Consider the following 21,173-nt stretch of genomic DNA (forward strand, 5'->3'; position numbering starts at 1 on the left):
CTGACCGATTGAGGTAGGAACGAGTTTTTGTACCGCTCCGTTCTTGTTTTGATTGACAGCAGTCGCCCACTTCGCGACGACCTGACGTAGTTCTGATGGAGCGGGTGGCCGTTGTCTTCCAAGATTTTTTTCGATTTTTTTTTACTCTGTAAACTATACTGAATATTACATAACAACAAAACCGTAAGACATTTACAATAATATGGATTAGGGGAAGGGGCAATGTTACATTCATACAGCACCATATTCAGTAAAACGAGAAAATACCTGAAACATTGTACGTGTCCTCGTCTATAAGACCATCTCCGTCGTCGTCTGAGGATCATATTGAAATAGAAACTAATGTCTCTGTTCTCAATGGAATTCTAGTTTGTTTGATACATTCAATTTCCAGATAACTTTGTACAAAAAAGGAAGGATATGAAAGTGAAAGTAGCTTCCTTAAATTCAGCTGATGTCACTTCCGGGTGCATGAATGGAGCACGCGATTTATTTCCCTTCCGGTACAAAATAAATGTGTGACCATAGACATAGACATATATATATTTATTATATCTAGACTGGAAAACGGAAACTAATTCTTATCCGTGATTGTTCAAATCACAGACCTATATATAGAGATTATTACGTATTAATCGCAGACCTATATATTCAGGCAAATTCATAAAATAAAACCATTTCCTGTTAGTTTCCTTCAAGAGGACACTGAAGAATCCTAGATATTTAGTCATCTTATGCATATGAAATTATATTGATTACCCAGATCTTTTTAGATTATGTATTTTAAAAATTTAAAAATTATTATTATGAGACGAGAGTGCTCTTTTTCGATGTTCAATTACTAGATCTAGATCTAAACAATAAACATAGGTTAGGGTTACAAAAAAAAAATTCTTTTTATAACAACTTTACAAAACAACGTCTTGTTTCATCTTTAAAAAAAAAACATTTTCACGACACTTTTGTAGCGTTATTATATATATATATAGGTCTGTGATTGTGACGTACATAAACATTTTTCTGATAAAAGTTGTTGGAAGCGTGGTCGAGAGACTTGGCTTGTCTACCTAAGAAAGGGGCTGGAGGTTCGACACCCGACTCAAGCAGAGTGCTCAAAGGCAGCATGGAAAACGTTCTCCCAGATACCCCCCTCCCTCCCACTGGTCCACAAATGAGATCGGACCATAGCGCGCTGACCACGCATGAAAGTGGCGCTATATAAAAGCTTTAATTTATTATTATTATTATTTATGGCCGGATTTAAGCACGTGTTAGAATTTTTAAGGAGGCCCTTACATATTTTCAAAATCTTTGATACAAATACATTTATTGCTAAAAGAAATAATATCTAAAATCACACTTTATATTTAAAAATAAAATTATTCAAATTTTAGTAACCTAAAATGTAAACTGTCAGGCTTTACTGTAATTAGCTGACTAATCGTTTTTCTATGTCTCCGGACCCCAAATATAGATAGTGTTGCTAACTCTAAAATTTAAAGTAGTATCGGTAAAAATGAAAAAAAAAAAAAAGCTAGAACCCCTGAACCTGCGCTACTCTTTGGCTTTCTCTTACCTAATCCATTTTTAATTTCCTCATCGTAAATTCCATCACAGTCGTTGTCTCTTGTGTCCCCATTAAAGTCGTCAGAAGGGCTACAATTAAACTGAACACAAGAAAAAAAAAAGATTTTTAAAAAAAAGGCAATAACTCCTTTACACAACTTTACAGTTATTATAAATCTAAAGGTTTGTGATCATACAATGCTATGGCATAGATTGTTGTAGTTAAACTTGTGATGTTTCAAGTCTACATAGGTATGTAATCAAAACACAGCCTAATCACTCAACAAACATCGTAAAAATTTAACTCTTTCTCTCCTAATCGACGATGCCAACGTTGAATTGAAATTAAAATAAATTGTTTTTTTTTTTTTTTTTTTGGATTTGTGAACATTAATTTGTGTTGTGTAAAAAGAGCATGCTTTTTTCCCAACACTTTAATACCAAATATAACATTTTCTGATGAGAAACAAAAAAGTTATTGAAGTTTAACCCTAACAGGAGAGTGAAATACAAATGATGAGCTAAACGAATAATACTACCGGAACGAGGAAAATAATTACAGAGAAAAAGAGTTAAAGTATTAGTTTAAACAGACCCTATCAAATACATACAAGACTTTTATTCCAGAACTTGGAACAGCTAAAAGTCCCGGCATGGAGACGTAAAGCCCAGGATAGATCAGAATTGTAAGATGTGCTACAGCAGGCCAGGGCCATCCATTGGCTTATTTTTTCTGTAATCTACACCTTTAATGCCCCATTGTATATAGTCTCTGCAATCTACAAGTTAGAATTTTAGTGACTGTGTTTACTGTGAAATCTAATATATAAAGTACAAAGTAAGGCGTATGTATGTATGAATAAATTTATCATTAAGTAGCAAAAAATTTTTTAACTCCTTAAAAAAAAACAAAGCCTATTATATAAGAGGAAGAACTCCTCCCTTACAATTATATCGATCAATAATGTGGAAGTTAAACGAAATAATTAAATACCAAAAATTAATTGCATATTTGGTAAATTTTTTTTATTCATTTATGTTTTGTTAGGTACAATAAATATTGTTTAAAGTATCAACTTGATCAGGGGATCAGGGGATGCGTGTGGGAAAAAAATAATTGCCATTATTTAATTGACTACTTGGTTTTTAATGTTTTTGAAATGTTTTGTTTGTGAAATGTTTTACATGTTTCGGATGTTCCTTCAGAGTTAAAGATAAAATGTACTTCCTAATCCAAACATCCCGCAGGACGATGGGGGACGGAAATGGTCAGGGTTTGAAACCAGGACCATCGATAAGTCCGAACGACAGTCCATCGCGCAAACCTCACAACCATGTCTCATCTACACCAATGTATAATTGTGCAAAGTTGCAATTTGATCTGAGAATGGTCTTGGGAGAAATTACGTGTACACAGTTTTCCCTAGACAGACAGACAGAGTGACTTGATATAAGCTTACAAACAAACAAAAAAAAACGGACAAAGCCCGGTCGTAAGTATTACATAAATGGTAGGACCCAAACTCTATTCTGACAGGACTAGAGGTAAAATGCTTTCGGCCAACGACTGTCTGCGGAGAGAGATTATAATAAGACACAGTCATTTGGATCTAAGGAGATTACAGAGGGCGATCAGACTTCCTGATGCAGATTTTTAAAATTACAAACGTCACTGAGTTTCAATCCAGAATGGAAAAATTGAAAGCCAGAACTCCGGCAACTAATCCATTAAAACGTGGAAATAAATCTGGATTAAACTCAGTGGCGTCACTAGGGTGGGTGTCACCCGGTGCGGACCGCACCCCCCCTAGTGACGCCACTGATTGGACTGAATGACTAACACTTAAGAGAAAAAGGAGAGATTTTGATATTAGAAGATACAAGAAGCTGCTGCATCTGTTGTTAAAACTTCACAGAATACGGGGAATCGGATTTGAAATACTTTTTGCCATCTAATTGTGATTGATGAACGAACACACGGACAGACGGACAAATGGACAGAATATGTACGATTTAAAGCATGTTATAATTTATTCAAAGTCCGCTAAAAACGTACACAATTTGTACACATTTTACATTTGTACACTTTTTCATGTAAAGGTAGGTGTAAATTGTAAACTAAAACAATGACTGAACAAGGAAACTTTAGGACAAACCATGAGTGTAGTCAGTATATCAGGTGGAACAGATGAAGACATCAAGCGCCATATAAATCTAGCGCGTCAGACATTTACACAGCTAAAACCAACCTGGAAATCTCCTTACATCTCAAGCAAGACTAAACTAAGAATCTTTAACTCTAATGTCACGGCTGTCCTACTGTATGGTTCTGAAACATGGAGAACAACTGAAGCGACAACAAAAAAAAGTACAGACCTTCATCAACAGATGCCTGAGAAATATCCTAAAAATACACTGGTATGACAAAGTAGAAAACACCAAACTGTGGGAGATGAGTGGGCAGAAAAATATAGAAGTGCAGATCTTAGATAGGAAGTGGAGATGGACTGGTCACAACCTTAGAAAATATACCAGCAACAGAGCTAGGCAGGCCTAAGAGTGGAACCCCCATGGAACAAGACGCAGAGGAAGACCAAAAAGAACATGGCGACGCAGTGTACTTGAAGAAGCAGAGAAGAGCTAGGCAGGCCTTAGAGTTTAACCCCCAGGGAACAAGACGCAGAGGAAGACCAAAAAGAACATGCGACGCAGTGTACTTAAAGAAGCAGAGAAGACCGGGAAGAGCTGGGAAGCCATAAAAAACTAGCACACGAGCCCGTGGAGAGTGGCGTGTTTTTGTCGAGGCCCTATGTTCCATGAGGAAACCAAAGAAATGATGATGATGATGATGATGATGATGATGATGATAAACAATCCGACCTAATGAGTTACCTTTTCATCTACATAGTTAAACCCAGCCGCTTGGAAGAAAGATCCTTTGCTAAATCCAGAAAAATAGCATCCAAAGTAATAGTAGGTGTCCAGAACTCCATCGGTAGTATTGGACCTCAACTCAAGGGTCACTATGTAGTAGCTGAAGTTAACCAAACCTTCATCCTTAGTCACATTTCTAGAATAGTTAAACACAAATAGTTTTAACGTCCATACATCTGGATTCAGAGGTGCGCAAAATGACGACCCGCGGGCCACAAGCCGGAGTGTTTTATGCGGCCCGCGGACACCTACAGAAATGAGGTCTGCCTACATCTCATTCATACAAAATAAACTGGAAATATATTTAAAAAAAAATAATTTTAAATCTGATCTAGGTTATTGAAGATTTGTATGCATGAGGAAAGCCTATAAATAGCAAGCTATTTGGTGTCTCTGGTGTACGAACTAAAGGAAGTGCTGCGAAGCTATGCTTTTTAAAAGCTAGATAATTTTTTCTTTTGGCGCAGTTTAGTACTAAAGAACCACATATTTTAAACTCATCTGTTTGTGGTTTTTATTTAGTTGGCAATTTAGAAGTTCCTTTTAGCGTCCTGACAATGTTAATGGTATAGTAAAAATCTGACCACTAAAAGAAAGTCTGATCGTGAAGTAAGGTCTAAGTTTGAAAACTCAAGGAGCGTGGCTAGAAAATGTTTCGAAGGTTTAAAACACAAGATGGGGAGCTAGAAGCCTTTTGTCGAGATTTTTCTGTTTACGAAGTGAATAAGATTATTTTTTAACCCATGCTGCTTTAGTCAAATACATACATATTAAACATAAATAAACAGTGTGGTAATTTGCATACGAGTGAAATGACTCTGAACCAGAAGAATGATTTTTGGACACTCGATGGTCTAGAGCAGGGGTGGGCAAATTATGGCCCGCGGGCCACATGCGGCCCGCTGAAGTGTTTTATGCGGCCCGCGAATACCTACAGAAATCATGTGTACCCACAGTATATACATATAAAAATGCTAATCTATTAAAAAGAATTCTAAATTTCCCTACAAATTATCGAAACTCTCTCATTATATAAAGTCAAAGACACAATCTCAGGCCAGTATTTCTTCAATGCTTTGAAGAACTGTGTTGAATGTTGGGTATGCTTGAAACAAGATGGCAAGTGTAACAACTGATGGAGCTCGATCTTTGACTGAGAAAAACTTTTTTTTTAAAGAATATCCCAACCATAAACTCTAAACAGAAAAGTTTGCACAAAGCTGCCTGAATTCTCTTCATAGCGTTCGAAAGCAGCAACATCAATAAAAACATCGGACTTATGGTCATAACCACAGGCAGTATAGAAAAGTACTTGTAGATATATAAACTAAATATTCCGATGCATCCGCTGGCTTAGCATGGGCAAGGTAATGAGAAGAATATAACTTCTCTAAGTAGAAATGTCCATATTCTTAGAAGGACTGTGACTTTGAAACTAATATTTCTAATGAAGAGTGGAAGATACTTTATGTTTTTCATGGTAGCTATTGCAATGGGCTGCTTGCTTGTGTAATGCATGTTAATTTTTTCAAACAAGGCTTTCCAATTTCTCCAGGCCAGCAGGGGAAAATAGGTTTTGTTTTTCCTTTGTTGAAAGGTGAAAATATTTCTAGTGAAATGGTTAATATTACCAGACTTATTTGGATTCCTTAATTATGAAATTTTTTAAGGCAAATTTTAAGACGTCAAGAACCAGTTTTCAATACCATCAGCTCACCATTTAGTGCAGAAGCTGATTCAGCTCCAGAGAACTTAACGCCATGCAAATTATAACCTGTAAGAGAAGTTCAAGTCAGTACTTCCACGGTAGCTTAATGGATGCCAGAAGCTGTATTTCCACACTTTAAAAAAACTTTGCAGCTAAGTTTTAACATTATTTTGGTACACATACATATGTGAACAAGTATTTTTTCTTGTGGAAAATAAACAAGTGTAATCACAGGTCGATGGTGAATGACTATAATTTGACAGCAGTCACAAGTATAACAACTAGAAAGCTAGCTCCACAATTCAGGAACATTACGCACGAGTGTAAATAGTTAAATTTCTCACATTAAGTACAACTGTACATTTGTGGTGAAATGTAATATGAAAAGACAATAGCAAATTAAAAAAAAAATTGTTAAATTGGTTTCAGAAATTGCTAACTCTAGTAATTCCTCAATTTGGAATGTGAAAAAAAGGAAAAGTGAATGTATGATTGTCACAGTCTTAGTTGACATTGCATGATCTAAATTCCTGATGTAGAAAACAGGAAGTAGAATGAATAAAGTTGACTTTGAGGTCAGTCAAGTCAAGTCAGTAAGGTCTTGCTCCCGGTCCAGGAAGGTTGGACGTTGTTTCCTGGACTGGTGTATATATATGTATATAGCATGAAAGTCGATGGACTAGTGATTGTTGATTAATAATATTTGAGAGTTGATTTCATTACGTGCTTATTGAATATTAAAGTATTATTCGTATTTCAATGGATATCTATAGTTGAAGCTCCAGTGTCACTAGTAGTAATTGTTCTTATTGTTACCCGCTGAGATGCGGACGTGATTGATTAGTAACTGACATGTATTGGATACTTTTGATACCGCTGTTATGCGGATAGGATTGTTATCATTCCTTGACTTGTAGCACTAACAAGGAGTGCAGTATATTATTATTTTAGTAAAATAAACTTCATGTTGTCTGCTGAACGGACTTGAGTCAGTCGTATAGTGTTTGTCTTGTCACGTGTCTAGAGTACTTCAGGAAGCAAGAACTCAGTATTACACGACATTCGCATTCTGCAGTATTACACCATTCAACGTTCATTGACAATGATACAGTATAAATATGAATTAAAAGACATTATACAGTTAACTAGCGTATTTTTCTAAGTTGTAAGTATACATACACACACACACACACACACATACATGTATGCGCCCCCCCCCCATTCCCAAAATTTTGTTAATGCGGCCCTCGATACAAAAAGGTTGCCCACCCCTGGTCTAGAGGTTAAGTTCACTTAGTGCGTTATCGCTAGCCGGTGTTGTCGTTACCAGAGTCACTGGTTCGAGCCTTGGTAGGCGCAGTCCCTTTTTTTTCGTCGCATTTAATTCACAACTTTCTCTCATTCAAAAACTTGGTCCCTGGTGCTGTTGTTCATTTATGTTTAATATGTATGTATCATCAGCTGCTTTCAGCACCTAGACTTGCACAAGTTTAAAAAAACAACAGATCTGAGCCATGATTTAGGACTTAGGAGATAATTTGGATTTAGTTAAGTATAGTATCTAACACAGGATCTTCAAGATCAGGTATCTTTCTGGACGGACTATAGATTTAATATTTGAAAAGATTTTCACTTTCTATATTTCATACAAAAATTTCCCATTTTTTGTTATTTTTCACACAGAACTTAGATACGCAATCACTATCACAGGTTAGTCACGGTCACAAGTTAGTCACGAGCACAGGTTAGTCACGGTCACAGGTTATTCACAAGCACAGGTTATTCACAAGCACAGGTTAGTCACGAGCACAGGTTAGTCACGGTCACAGGTTATTCACAAGCACAGGTTATTCACAAGCACAGGTTAGTCACGAGCACAGGTTAGTCACGAGCACAGGTTAGTCACGAGCACAGGTTAGTCACGAGCACAGGTTAGTCACGGTCACAGGTTAGTCACAAGCACAGGTTATTCACGGTCACAGTTTAGTCACGAGCACAGGTTTGTCACGGTCACAGGTTAGTCACGAGCACAGGTTATTCACGGTCACAGGTTAGTCACGGTCACAGGTTATTCACCGTCACAGGTTAGTCACTAGCACAGGTTATTCACGATCACAGGTTAGTCACGAGCACAGGTTATTCACGGTCACAGGTTAGTCACGAGCACAGGTTATTCACGGTCACAGGTTAGTCACGGTCACAGGTTATTCACGGTCACAGGTTATTCACGAGCACAGTTTAGTCACGAGCACAGGTTAGTCACGAGCACAGGTTAGTCACGAGCACAGGTTATTCACGGTCACAGGTTAGTCACGAGCACAGGTTAGTCACGAGCACAGGTTAGTCACGAGCACAGGTTATTCACGGTCACAGGTTAGTCACGAGCACAGGTTAGTCACGGTCACAGGTTAGTCACGAGCACAGGTTATTCACGGTCACAGGTTAGTCACGGTGAAGTGTTAAGTTCTATTCCTTACACGCACTTTATTTAAAATATTTTTCTATTCCCTTGTTTGATATTGTATTTAGCATAATAATAAACGAACTTTTTCTGTATATTTAAAGAAAACAAATAACTTATAATAACGGCAGACGATGCAAACCTGTAAGTATAATATATCTTAACGTCTAGCACGTAATGTTTGTTTGTTTGTTTGAAAATAATCTTACCATCTGAACAAAATACATTTCACACAACTCCCCCTTTGTAGACACTGCGCCTACCCTTATGAAACCGTAAACCATATCCTCTTTGAATGCCCCTTCCTAATCCACCATAGGCAGATCCCACTAGCACTACAGCCCAACATAACCAATATCATGTACGGCAGTGCCGAACAACTGAAGAAAACAGCACACTATTTTTTCCTTGGCACAGTCTGCAAACGCGCTGACAGCTCAGCAGCAATAAAGCTGGCTAGAAGAAGAAGAAGACTATAATCGTAGGACGACGGGTGACAGCAGCGGGCAGGGTATGCACCCTGGACCATTTAGACGAACGAACGGCAGTTCAGTGCGCATACCGCACGACCAGGCAGCCATCCGAAATTTAAACGGAACGCCCGAAAAACTCGAAACTAAACTACATATACTCACATATAGGGAATGGGGCCACCGTTCCAGAGCATATACTCAAATGTGTAATAGACTGGTATAACAAGGCTTATGAAGTTTACGATATCGTCCATTGGGGGAATTCTGAATGAAACAAAAGCAGGACAAATAAAGCGTTAGGAAACACTATAGTCTAGACCAGTGATTCCCAAAGTGGTCTATATAGACCCCCATGGGTCTACAAAGACTTTCAAGGGGTCTACGAAAGTGAAAAAACAAATTGGGGGTCTATGAGATGTCCAAGGGGGTCTACGATAATAGATATCATTATAAGCACGTCTATCATACACTAATATATGAATAGTATCTTAGTTAATCCTTGAAATATTTATACTGCTATTCAAATGAAAAATTATTCTATTTAATTTCAATAATTATTTAAATAATTTAATTTTGTAAGTAATGTTTAGCAAAAATTATTACAGGGATCATTTATTACATTTATTACATTATCACATCCATAGCAACGGATCATAAATCTGCAAAATGACATTTCCAGTGTGGTTGGTGATTCCAGCAATACATATTAATTTTTATTTTAATTGGTTTCAATTTGAATTTTATCAATAAAAAAAGATAGATCTATAGAACTTAGTATGTAGTTTTAAATTACTTTTTCACTTTTCAACTCACTACGGATAGAAATTACTTTTTAAAAAATATTGATGAATTTGAAAAAATTTGCAAGTTACACATGGGGGTCTACCGAAAACCAGAAAACATGGTAAGGGGTCTACGAGACAAAAAAGTTTGGGAACCACTGGTCTACACCTAGACAAGGCTTGATCTGTATTATTATTATTTTTTTTTAATTACTATTATTTTTAATTTGTAAATGAGTTAATTTTCAATCTCCAGCAATGTCCACTGAGAAATGTTCTGATGATGTGGCAGGTCAGCACTCTGCAGCAGTACTGCCCTTTGACACGTAATAAGGAGCCTCTTAGCAATGCTTAAGCCTTCACGAGGTCAGTTGTCATCCTCTCCTTGGTTGAAATTTCAATGTGGTGCATTGTTATTTTAGATAGCTTCCATTGGTTTCAAAGGTTGTCATGGCCAGGGGTGTCAACGCGAATAAGCTCCCATTGTCTATAAAATACTCCTAATGGCATGTGTCTCAAATAGCCTCTAACAACTAAGTCCAGCACCTGGCCTGCTCGTGTGGCTTAGATATTAAGCCCGGCGAAACTGCTCTTACTAACAGGTGAAGGGGTGATCACATTGCGGCGTGAGGGGCAATGAAACGGCAGACGCCCTCGCAAGGGAGGGTGCAATGGCAGCCACACACCTCGAAGCACCAAGCACGTACTTACAAGCAACGGCACAAATCCGAGCACTCATTCATGAGAAGTGGTTAAAGTCCTGGGAGGAATCCGACAGAGCACGTGGTGTCTGGCAGCGCATGCGTCACCCAGATCGCGACGATCCATGGTGGCGACTGAGGAGGTCAGAGCAGTCAATAGTTGCGCAGTGCAGGACGGAACATTGTCCTATTGGGGCATACTTTGCCCGGTTCCGCACTAACTTTGACTCCCGATGCCGTCACTGTGGAGAGAGCGTCGAAACAGTGTCGCATGTCTTGTACGAGTGTCCCCAGCTCCGCGAGCTAAGGGGGGACTTGCCTGTGCAGTCACTCGACTTGTATGGTAGCTATGAGGCACTACGCCGGACGGCTAAGTTTCTTGCCAGAGCACTACGGGAGGACTAGTCCTTCCTGCTCTGATTTTTCAATAGGAGTTCATCTCAGGTGAAGGGGTGAAGGCGGATACCTGGCGCCACAAAACCGGGAGCTTCGGGCATATGGAGCCTCGTCAGCCTAGTAAGGCAGTTCATCTAGGAGAGTGGTACTCTGACTTCAAACCCCCGCTTCCTTGCGGTACTGAGGCTTCAGGATAGCTTTCACGGTCGCTTATTTTCTAAACTTACTATTATTATTATTATTATCACTATTCATTAACCTTTGTACATATCCTGTCACTAAACTTTATTTCTATGACTTATTTAATTTTATTTATAGTGGTCCGCTATAAACAAGCCCATCCTACAAAACAACCTTGGTTTGACCTTTATTTTTATACAATTCATTTTGACGCCAGAAAATGCATTTTATCAGCTAGGATTGTAAACAACAACAAAAAGTGTATTCTGTCCCTTTCCACTTGTTATACTTGAAATATATATTCACCGCTCTTGACTTTTAAATGTAGTCTGGACGCAATTAGAATTGAATTTATGAATTTATGAAGATATAAAAACAAAACAAAACACCTAAACGCTTGACATTCAGCGCCAAAATTCGACTGCTTTGTGAAGAACTATTTCTAATGAACAATTGGCTTAGAATTGTCTTGCAAACTGGTGGGAAGCGTGGTCGAGAGGCTAAGTGAGCTTAAACTTGGCTAACCTATGAAGGGGGTTCCTCACCCGACTCGGGAAGAGTTGTGTTTACTGAGCGCCTGAAGGCAGCACGGATAAACCTTCTCCTAGATACCCCAAGGGGGTCGATTGACGATTTGCCAGGGGTCGCCAATGACTATCGAAAAAATGGATTGTTTTGTCTATTCTTCTATTGCTGTGTATGTGAGCAAAAGTGTGTGTGTGTGGGGGTCGCGGCAGAGTGGGGCATTGTAAAAAGGGGTCGCCGAGCTTAAAAGGTTGAGAACCGCTGCCATACAGCCTTAGTGGTCGATGCCCGAACGAATTTTTCTCTGGCGTCAAAGGCGTGGGTTTCAATGAACACAGTGTTATTGAAGGCCGTTGACTTGTAGCACCAAACTGTCTGTAGAGAATCAAACCGATGTAGGCGTAGTATGTTTAAACTTTGAAATATCGTGAATGCGTTCTTTATTTACGAAACTAAATAAAAAACTTTTGTAACAACGCAGTCAACTTGAGATGATATGAATAAAAAAAATATTTTAAATAGTTAAAAACACGTCCATAGACTCTGGTATCCTGGAGTCGTCTCTCGTACCCAAGACAGCTTACGACCATTATTATTATAGCTTTTATATAGCGCTACTTTCATGCTTATAGCATGCTCAGAGCGCTTTTGGTCCAATCTCATTTGTGGACCAGTTGGGGGGGGGGGGGTATCTAGGAGTTGGTTTTCCGTGCTGCCTTCATGCGCTCTGTAAACACATCTCTGCCCGAGTCGGGTGTCGAACCTCGAGCCCCCTTCTAGGTAACCAAGCCAAGCCAAGTTCAAGCGCACTTGGTCTCTCGACCTCGCTTCCCAACATGACGCTTATCTTGCACTATTCACACTATCCTATCGCTAACAAGTGATCTAGTCTCGTTATGTTTTTTTTTTACAAAACACGCTGGACGGACAGTAACGACAGACAGGTAGGTAAAATAAATGTACGTTGTAAAAGAAAGACTTAAATATAACCTAATACTTACACCCACGCGTAGAAGTTGAAGAAAAGCTCATTCGGTATTACCACTGAAATTGAGGGGCCGCCTTTATCTTGGTGGTACTGACATGTAGTATTAATATACAGGTACATGGCGACAGGCTTATCGCTGACAGCATAGCCATTCAGGTTAAAGAAATTGAGCTGTCAGACAAGACGAGATCGGCGACATCTTAAAACTAATAACAACGTGAACATTTAATAGAAGGTAATGGCAAATGGGTCTCAAGATTACCGACTGAAGTAGAGTTAAGAACTAAGGTCAGATGTAGAGTTGGCATAAAGGTCGGAAGTAGAGTTTAAAATTAGGGTTAGGAGTAGAGTTTGAATTAAGGTTGGATATAGTTTAAAATTAAGTTTGGAAGTAGAGTTTAAAATTAAGTTTGGAAGTAGAGTTTAAAATTAGGGTCAGAAGTAGAGTTTAAAATTAAGGTCAGGGGTAAAGCAAGAAGTAACTTTAGGTCAAATTTTCAGTCGCTTCATTTTTATTTTGAGATCTTAACACTTACCCTCATTACAACAAGTTCTTTTACATGAAATCTATTTATCGACGTCTTGTAGTAGTAGAGGACGGTGGTGTTCGATTCAGAAGGCGTAACCCAAGCAAGGTCCTTATCCGTTCTCTGATGGGAGTACACTATGACAAATCTCAGCCCGTACATCCTCTCGGGCAGGAGCATTTCTGGGGAAAATTAGAGATTTTAAAATATGATTTCTATTCACGCATCCATTGTTCCTAGAACAACTAAATAATAAATTGCGACACACACACATACACAAAGTACCTGAGCTTAGGTCAGGCATAGCATAGTCGTCCTCTTTACAATTGTCTTGAGTTGAGCTGCAACTGCCGGAAATGACGCCAATAGGATGGGTACTCTCAATTCTACTTCCTGTAAAGAGGTGAACACTTCGTATAAATTCAAGGGGATGTGTTTACATAGAATAATGCTAAGCAATCAAGTCGTTGTCTTCATAAAGCCGTCTTTCTTGGTACAATGTAACAAGTTTCGCTGGCTACATTTTTGTTTTAGAAATGGCTCACTCTATATTTTTACTGATTTCAATTTTGTAGCTTGTTTGTAGGCCAAAAGTATAGACAAGTCTGCTCTTTGGAGGGCTTACTCTCTTCAATAATGTCACAAATATTTATAATAGTCGCTTTTAGAAATATCGCATACACTTTAATTCTGTGATCCATCGAATCTTAACTCAGCCGTTCTTATGCTTAAAGAAAAGCTTATACGCTACAGTTTTTAAAAGATTGTTATAGTAGCCATAATCTCCGCAGCAGGAAGTAGGGTCAAAGCAAAACAGGCAGTGGCGTGGCTAGGGTACTTGATGCTCCGTGCGGCAGCTCCTTGTAAAGCGCAAAGACTGTCGTCATAAAATAATGTGCATTTATTGTTACAGTAATGCAATTTTTTTAAAATCTAAATTTACAAGAATATACTGAACATGAATTTACATGTTTTATTGCTTGCAAACTAACAATAGTTTTATCGAAATCAGTTTTTTCCACTGATTCTTTATCATGTGATGCCTACAGTGAGTAGTAAACGGGTCATCGTTAAATACAAGTAATTCTTGATTAACGTTTGGTAAAGCTTTTTTTGCCTAAAGCCAAATTTAAGCATGTACCATATGCTTCACTTGAAAGTGTAAACACATTGAGTTAATATGATTCGACCTGGTCTACAACTTACGTTTAATTTAATTTAAGAAAAAATATAGGAGATTGACAAAATAAAAAATGTGTTTAGTTTCTACTGAGTATAAAGCCCCTTACCACTTGATGCCCCGTGTGGTCCTCACCACACACACATAGCTAGCTACGCCACTGTTACAAAGATTTAATTTTAAGGTACAATTCTCTATAACAATATATTATAAGATTTCTGATTAAGAATGCAAAGTGGAAGAGGAAACACTATAAACGCATTAGTAACATGTCAAAAAATATCAAAAAGCATTCGACATAATCATATTTATATAGTAGATGAAATGAGGGCTTAAAGTCAAAGCCTTAACAGCACAATTAAACAATGAAAAAAGAAAAATATTTAATTGGGGGTGTAATGACCGGGGAATGAAATGACGGGGGGATGAAGTGAACGGTGGGATGAAGTGACCGGGGGATGAAATGACCGGTCACCCATTTAATTATATCTTCATAACTATCAGCTCATTGAATACATATGGATATTAACAATGTAATGAAATTTATAATAAAAATAAATTTCTGTATCTTGTGGTATCAAGTCGTTAGTTAAACTAACAATACAGAAATATTGTCAACACTTTCGACACGAGCACGTCTCTTCTTTTTGTATCGACGGAGATAGGATTGTAAGTTGTTGACAGTTTGTAGTTCATTGTTTCTGATATTCTTTCTGAAAATATTGAAAACTGCCTTTTTACCTAACTAAGCGAACTACCCCTGGTGGCTGATTCTGAGCTTGTGTTTCCACACAAACTATATTTTAACCTTGATATTTTGACGACTGTGATCCTTTAATTGACAGTTCCTCTAACGAGTTGTACATGGTCATATAGAGTCGGTATCTAATTCAGAAAAATAATACATTTTTTTTTAACAATTCAAAATTGTTCTGTGCTTGATTGGTATAATATCGTCCGATGTTGAATCAAGTATTAAATAACGTCGCTTTATACTTTTCTTTCCCTATAGCCAAGCTTTGTTTTTTAATGATTTTATTTTTTATATTGTACATGTTATTGTCTCAATTCGACAATCTCTCTGTTTATTTATTATTTAAATAGATCTATATTTCTATACTAACATTGCTGTGTGTTCCTTTTTTTTTTCTATTTTATACAAGTTTCAATGTGCCTCATTCTTGACTGCCTTTTTTCTGCATAAAGAGTGTCCCCTGTTTTACTGTGCTGACACAACACATCTCGCTCTCTGTTGCTAGCTTTTTTTTTTTTCCTTAAATATTGTGCAAGCTTTCCTACGATAGACAGGATTAGTACTGTAAAATGTTTTGTAAAATGTTTTACATGTTTCGGATGTTCCTTCAGAGTTGAAGATAATTACTTCCTAGTCCAAACCTCCCGCAGGACGACGGGGGATGGGAGCGGGCAGGGTTTGAACCCTCGACCATCGATAAATGTGAACGACAGTCCAGCGCGCAAACCGCACGACCAGGCAGCCATCCTACTGGCTAATATATTAACCCCCCCCCCCAACCCAGGAATGTATATACATACCTGTTAGTGAGATATTTGGATAAAGACTTTCGTCAAGACACTTTGATAAAGAGAAAGCTTGGTAGCTAGGTTCAGGGAAAACATACGAAAAAAGTTTTAAAAAAAAATAATGGAAAGATAGAAAAATACAAAAAAAAAAAAAGAAAAAGAAAAAAAGTAGAAACAATGTAAAACATGAAAAAGAAAATTGTGTTTTTTTTTTCTTAAGACAATACGTCCATTATACATCTTAAAATAACATGAAATATAAATATATATATATATATATATATATATATATATGTATTGCTTCTTTTTTGGTGCAAAACATCCTCTGAGATCCTTACAGATTAGCCTGAGGCTTCACATACTTAGTGTCACCTGTCACCACAATGTGTACGCTTAGAGCAATCACTCTGGTCAACTGTTTCTGGTGGAAAGTCTTAGGGAGGGTCTATCTGGAAGCAGGTTTCCGTGCTGCCTTTAAGCGCTCAGCAAACACCACCCCTTTTGAGTCCGGGATTTAAACTCGAGCCCACGTGATAAATACTTTGATAAATAGCCAAGCGACTTTTGTCACTCAGCCACACTTAACACATTGTATACCTTATGGTAAGAATGACTTTTTTGTTTTCTTTCAAGTCACAAAAAAGTAAACATATGAAGTAAACAAGAAAATATTTTAACAAAAGTACTTTAAATAAAAACACAAAAAAAGCTAACTAATATTAAGCTTAGTTGTATCAATTAGTTTGGATCAGTTATGTCATTCAATTTGTAATAGATCAAGACAAACAATATAAGAAGTGTTTAAAAAATTAAAACAAAGTGACTACTTGAATTCGAACTCATGGCCCAGGTTTATCAAACCAATTCAGCAACCACTCTGCTAAACCGGCGGATCGAGTGGGGGGGGGATCGCTCTCACCACTCAATCGACCCCCCTAAAGAGGGGGGAGGGTGAATTATAGTAGAGAAATCACACAATCTATATTCGAATTCTTTATTTACATTAATAATATATACCAATGATTTATAGTTTAACCTATGGTTGAGTTATGTCGCCAGGGGCGTAGCTAGGAATTTCCCATCGTTTGGGGGCCTGGGGGCCTGACCTCTTAGGGGCTTCTGCATTTTGAGTAATATTTAATTTTAAATGTAAAAAAAAACACTCATTTGGGGGCCCCCAACAAGTGGTAGCCCGGGGGGGGGATTTTCAAATTCTCCCCCTCCTCCACACACCCTGGCTACGCCCTAGCTATGTCACCCATTCCCTCTAGTGTGTAGGCCGATTTGGTGGGTTGGGGGCGATTGCATCAATACAGTCTCAGTTTGGCTGAATGTCTCAGTTTGGCTGAATGTCTCAGTTTGGCTGAATGTCTCAGTTTGGCTGAATGTTTCAGTTTGGCTGAATGTCTCAGTTTGGCTGAATGTCTCAGTTTGGCTGAATGTCTCAGTTCGGCTGAATGTCTCAGTTTGGCTGAATGTCTCAGCTTGGCTAAATGTCTCAGTTCGGCTGTATGTCTACAAACAAACAATAACTAAGAGACCAACGAGTCTTGTTAAAACATGCAAAATTAAGCATTCGACTATCGTAAACGAAAATGAAATCCCAATCCAAAAGAGAGACTTCCTACAAGTGTTAACAAATAACAATCACCCAAGAAATATTCCAATGAAGATATCAGCATACCTGTCCAGCTGTATTGTTCTCCAGTTATGGGTGCCGACTGGATGGATTTCCCCGTCCACCACTAGATCATGGACGGGATCGATACTGAGTGAGACAAAGAGTTTCGTTTTCCGCTGAGCCATGACTATGAGAAATGGTCGTTTCCTGGAAACAGGCATGCATTATGTCAGTTATATATAATTACGTCCCCCTTTCAGACCTTGTGTTCTATACGGCAGATGTTTCACTGGCCTACGGGTAACGAAGGTGTCATGTAGCCAGCACAACGACCAACCGCCTTTACTTTTTCCCCAACTAATATCAGGTACCCATTAAAGCTGGGTGGACTCCAGAGGCGCCCAAAGATCCCGTAATTTAAAATCCTAGGATTCGAACTTGAGACCCCCAATTCAGAAGCCAAGCGCTTTACCGCTCAGCCACTGCGCCTCCTATATCAAAATTACAATATAATAAATACCGATGTTATTTTTGCATTGTACCGATTGCTTATATTTTATGAGCTTCCGTAACAAAAAGTTATTAAAACTTTTACTAATGGAATACGAAATTAAAAAGTTAGATTGTAACAAGCAAATTATAAAAATACTTTTTAAAAAATATCTGGGAACTCCAATGTACAATTAGTCAACTACATAATCATTTATGAAGATTTTATTTCATTTTTTGTTTCGAACTAAAATAAAATAATTCATTAGAAATAATGATGTGAAAATTGGTTAATTTTTAAATCGATTTATTCGTTAGGTGAAATATGTCATTATCGTAGCATTCATTTATTATTATTTTGTGTCAGTACTAACAAAACAAAAAGAGAACAAAAATATATTTTATTGTTGAATGAATCCATTTTTTTAAAGTGGGGGGTTTATAGAATTGAAAGAATTATAAAAGGGGTACATACACATTTTTAAAAGAAATTGTGAAATACTAAGCTAAAGGTGATAACTCCATTCTAAATAATAGCACTGGCCTAAATGCAGTAAATCCATACTTACAAAAACTCCATTTTCAAACAACAGTAGCACTAGCTTAAGAGCAATAACTTTAATCTCAACGAAAACTACAACAAAATATATAGCCATCCTAAGCATCTTCCTATCTTAAAACAGAGATTGAATGATTCGGTTAATTTAATAAAAACAAAAGATATAGACATCCTTAGCATCTTTTTATCTTGAAAAATAGATTAAATAATTCGGTTGATTCAATAAAAACTACAAGTATTGGTCACCACATGGCACCAATGAAAAAGGAGTGTTAGGTCAGTACTTACAGGTGAGTGATGACCATATAAACTTTCCCAAAAGCCTGAACTGGAAGCGCCATGAAGCTGCTCAAAAAATCGTTTCCATCATACAAGTGGACAAAAACGCCGAACGGTTGGTCACTGGTCAGCAGCAAGCACTTGAGGTGACTGTATTCCTTCAATGGCATATCTCTGGTCAAAAATGCAGGATGATTGCATCATAGAAATGAGACGACCAGATTACTAGCTTCAGAGTGCGTTTGGATGAAAAGTATAAAAAAAAAGTACCATTTTCAGACCTTACGATCTATAGGGCAGATGATGTTAAGGTCATCTGTTTCTTTTGGTCAGCGGATAAAGAGTAGAGTGGCACGTGGTCAGCATAGCGATCAACAGCCTTTATTATCCCCAACTAATGTCAGGTACCCATTAGAGTTGGGTGGACTCAGGGGCGCCCTAAAAATCCCAAATTTTTAAAACCAATCTTCATTGAGATTTGAACTCAGGACCCCAGGTTTGGAAGCTAGGCGCTTAACCACTCGGCCACGTCGCCCTGAGTATGGGTAATAGCGTACAGGCTAAGTAAGAGAAAAGGGCGGTCAATAGTGAAATCAAAAGTGTCACAAGTGAGATCCCATAAGGTTTAGGGCTCATTACCTAGGGGGCTTTTCCATCAGATATGAGAGAATAACAAAATAAAACACAAGATCTTTCTGAATTTTCGGAACAGAAGACCATCGCTTGTAATAGTAACAAATAACTTAACGTTCTCAAAACATCTCAAAGTTCTGATGATGGACACACTGGTCACTAACAAAATATCTCAAAGTTCTGATGATTGACTCACTGGTCACTAACAAAATATCTCAAAGGTCTGATGATGGACTCACTGGTCACTAACAAAATATCTCAAAGTTCTGATGATGGACTCACTGGTCACTAATGTCTTAACACAACACTAGAGCAAAAAAAACAACAACACATTTTCACGATGAAAATCGCAGCGGTCAAATTCACCAAAAATGTATTTTTTTCGCAAATTCAGCACACTATGTTTTTTAAAGCCAACATTTAAATTTATTAATTACATACTTGCAGTTCCTTTCTCTTTAAACAGTAATAAACAATGTTGATTCTGTTCGAAAATTCTTTCGTTACAGTATTTTGTTTATATTTATTTCTATACTGGTTTAGATCTTAAATGAAAAACAAATTATATGCTAGTTCACTTTAAAAATGTTAAAGGTCTAAACTATGTGCACTGCTTATATATATACACTGTACACAGCTAACCACGTACTTCTGTTATAAAACAATAACCATCTCTCTCTCTATATATATATATACATATTTCTCTCTCTGGCCACTCCTCTTGCTTCAAATCTCGAGACTCTGAGACTGACAGATTCACGCCTTGGGGAGCGATCAAGAGCTAGTGCTTCCAAGCCGTGAATGTCGATATCGCATTTCTTGAAGGAGCTCTTGAGAGTGTCTTTATAGCGCTTGTATCGACCTCCCTGGGAGCACTTTCCTGCACACAACTCCCCGTACAGAAGTCGCTTTGGAAGGCGATTGTCTGACATGCGGGCTACATGTCCCGCCCATCGAAGTTGGGACCTTTTCACTGTCGCATTGACACTGCTCATGTTGGACAGTGTGACATAATGGGAAAATAACTATTTTTGATTACTTGTAAAGACAGGAGTGATTCCCCTTATGTAGTTTATAAAAGGCCTTGCAAACTGTGCTTAGTTGCCACTTGCTCCTGAGTTACCAGCTTGCAAGGCCTTTTATAAACTACATAAGGGGAATCACTCCTGTCTTTACAAATAATCAAAAATAGTTATTTCCCCATTATGTCACAGACAGCTTTAAGATTTCTGTGTCTTGTATGTGGTCGGACCAACGCACCTTATGGATACTGCTTAGACAGCGTTATTACAACAAATGAGGCGGAATATGTAGTATTTTAGTAGCCACACAATTTTTGTTGAAAACAAATTCTAACAACAGAGACTTACAATTCGGTCGTGCTTTGATGATATTGAACTGGCATTGATCCCTGTACTAAAACCTCGTTGAGCTTGCTATGGTTAGAGCTTCCTGGGTTTGTTAAGTATACGTTTACCTTAAACATAGACCAATCAAAATATATTGTTTTTAAATAGCATTTTGTGTATAACGCGTTTCCGTTCTTCTGGAGCAGGGGTGGGCTAATTACGGCCCGCGGGCCACATGCAGCCAGCCGGAGTGTTTTATGCGGCCCGCGAACACCTTCAG

At 37.9% G+C, this 21,173-nt stretch overlaps 1 protein-coding gene across 1 annotated transcript in view; it reads right to left on the reverse strand.

The window, feature by feature from the left end:
- LOC106064449 (uncharacterized) overlaps positions 1-21,173 on the reverse strand; it is a 37,344-nt gene that overhangs the window by 8,993 nt on the left and 7,178 nt on the right. The window contains exons 4-14 of the mRNA XM_056017582.1: positions 20,915-21,021; positions 18,921-19,085; positions 17,648-17,791; positions 15,976-16,040; positions 13,527-13,634; positions 13,251-13,423; positions 12,728-12,885; positions 9,305-9,406; positions 4,459-4,636; positions 1,577-1,667; positions 268-315 (exon numbers count right to left, since the gene is read on the reverse strand). Coding sequence (XP_055873557.1) covers positions 268-315; positions 1,577-1,667; positions 4,459-4,636; positions 9,305-9,406; positions 12,728-12,885; positions 13,251-13,423; positions 13,527-13,634; positions 15,976-16,040; positions 17,648-17,791; positions 18,921-19,085; positions 20,915-21,021 — 1,339 coding nt within the window. The remainder of the gene's footprint in view (positions 1-267; positions 316-1,576; positions 1,668-4,458; positions 4,637-9,304; positions 9,407-12,727; positions 12,886-13,250; positions 13,424-13,526; positions 13,635-15,975; positions 16,041-17,647; positions 17,792-18,920; positions 19,086-20,914; positions 21,022-21,173) is intronic.

This window comes from Biomphalaria glabrata, chromosome 18 (assembly GCF_947242115.1).
Source record: "Biomphalaria glabrata chromosome 18, xgBioGlab47.1, whole genome shotgun sequence".
NCBI classification, from domain to species: domain Eukaryota; kingdom Metazoa; phylum Mollusca; class Gastropoda; family Planorbidae; genus Biomphalaria; species Biomphalaria glabrata.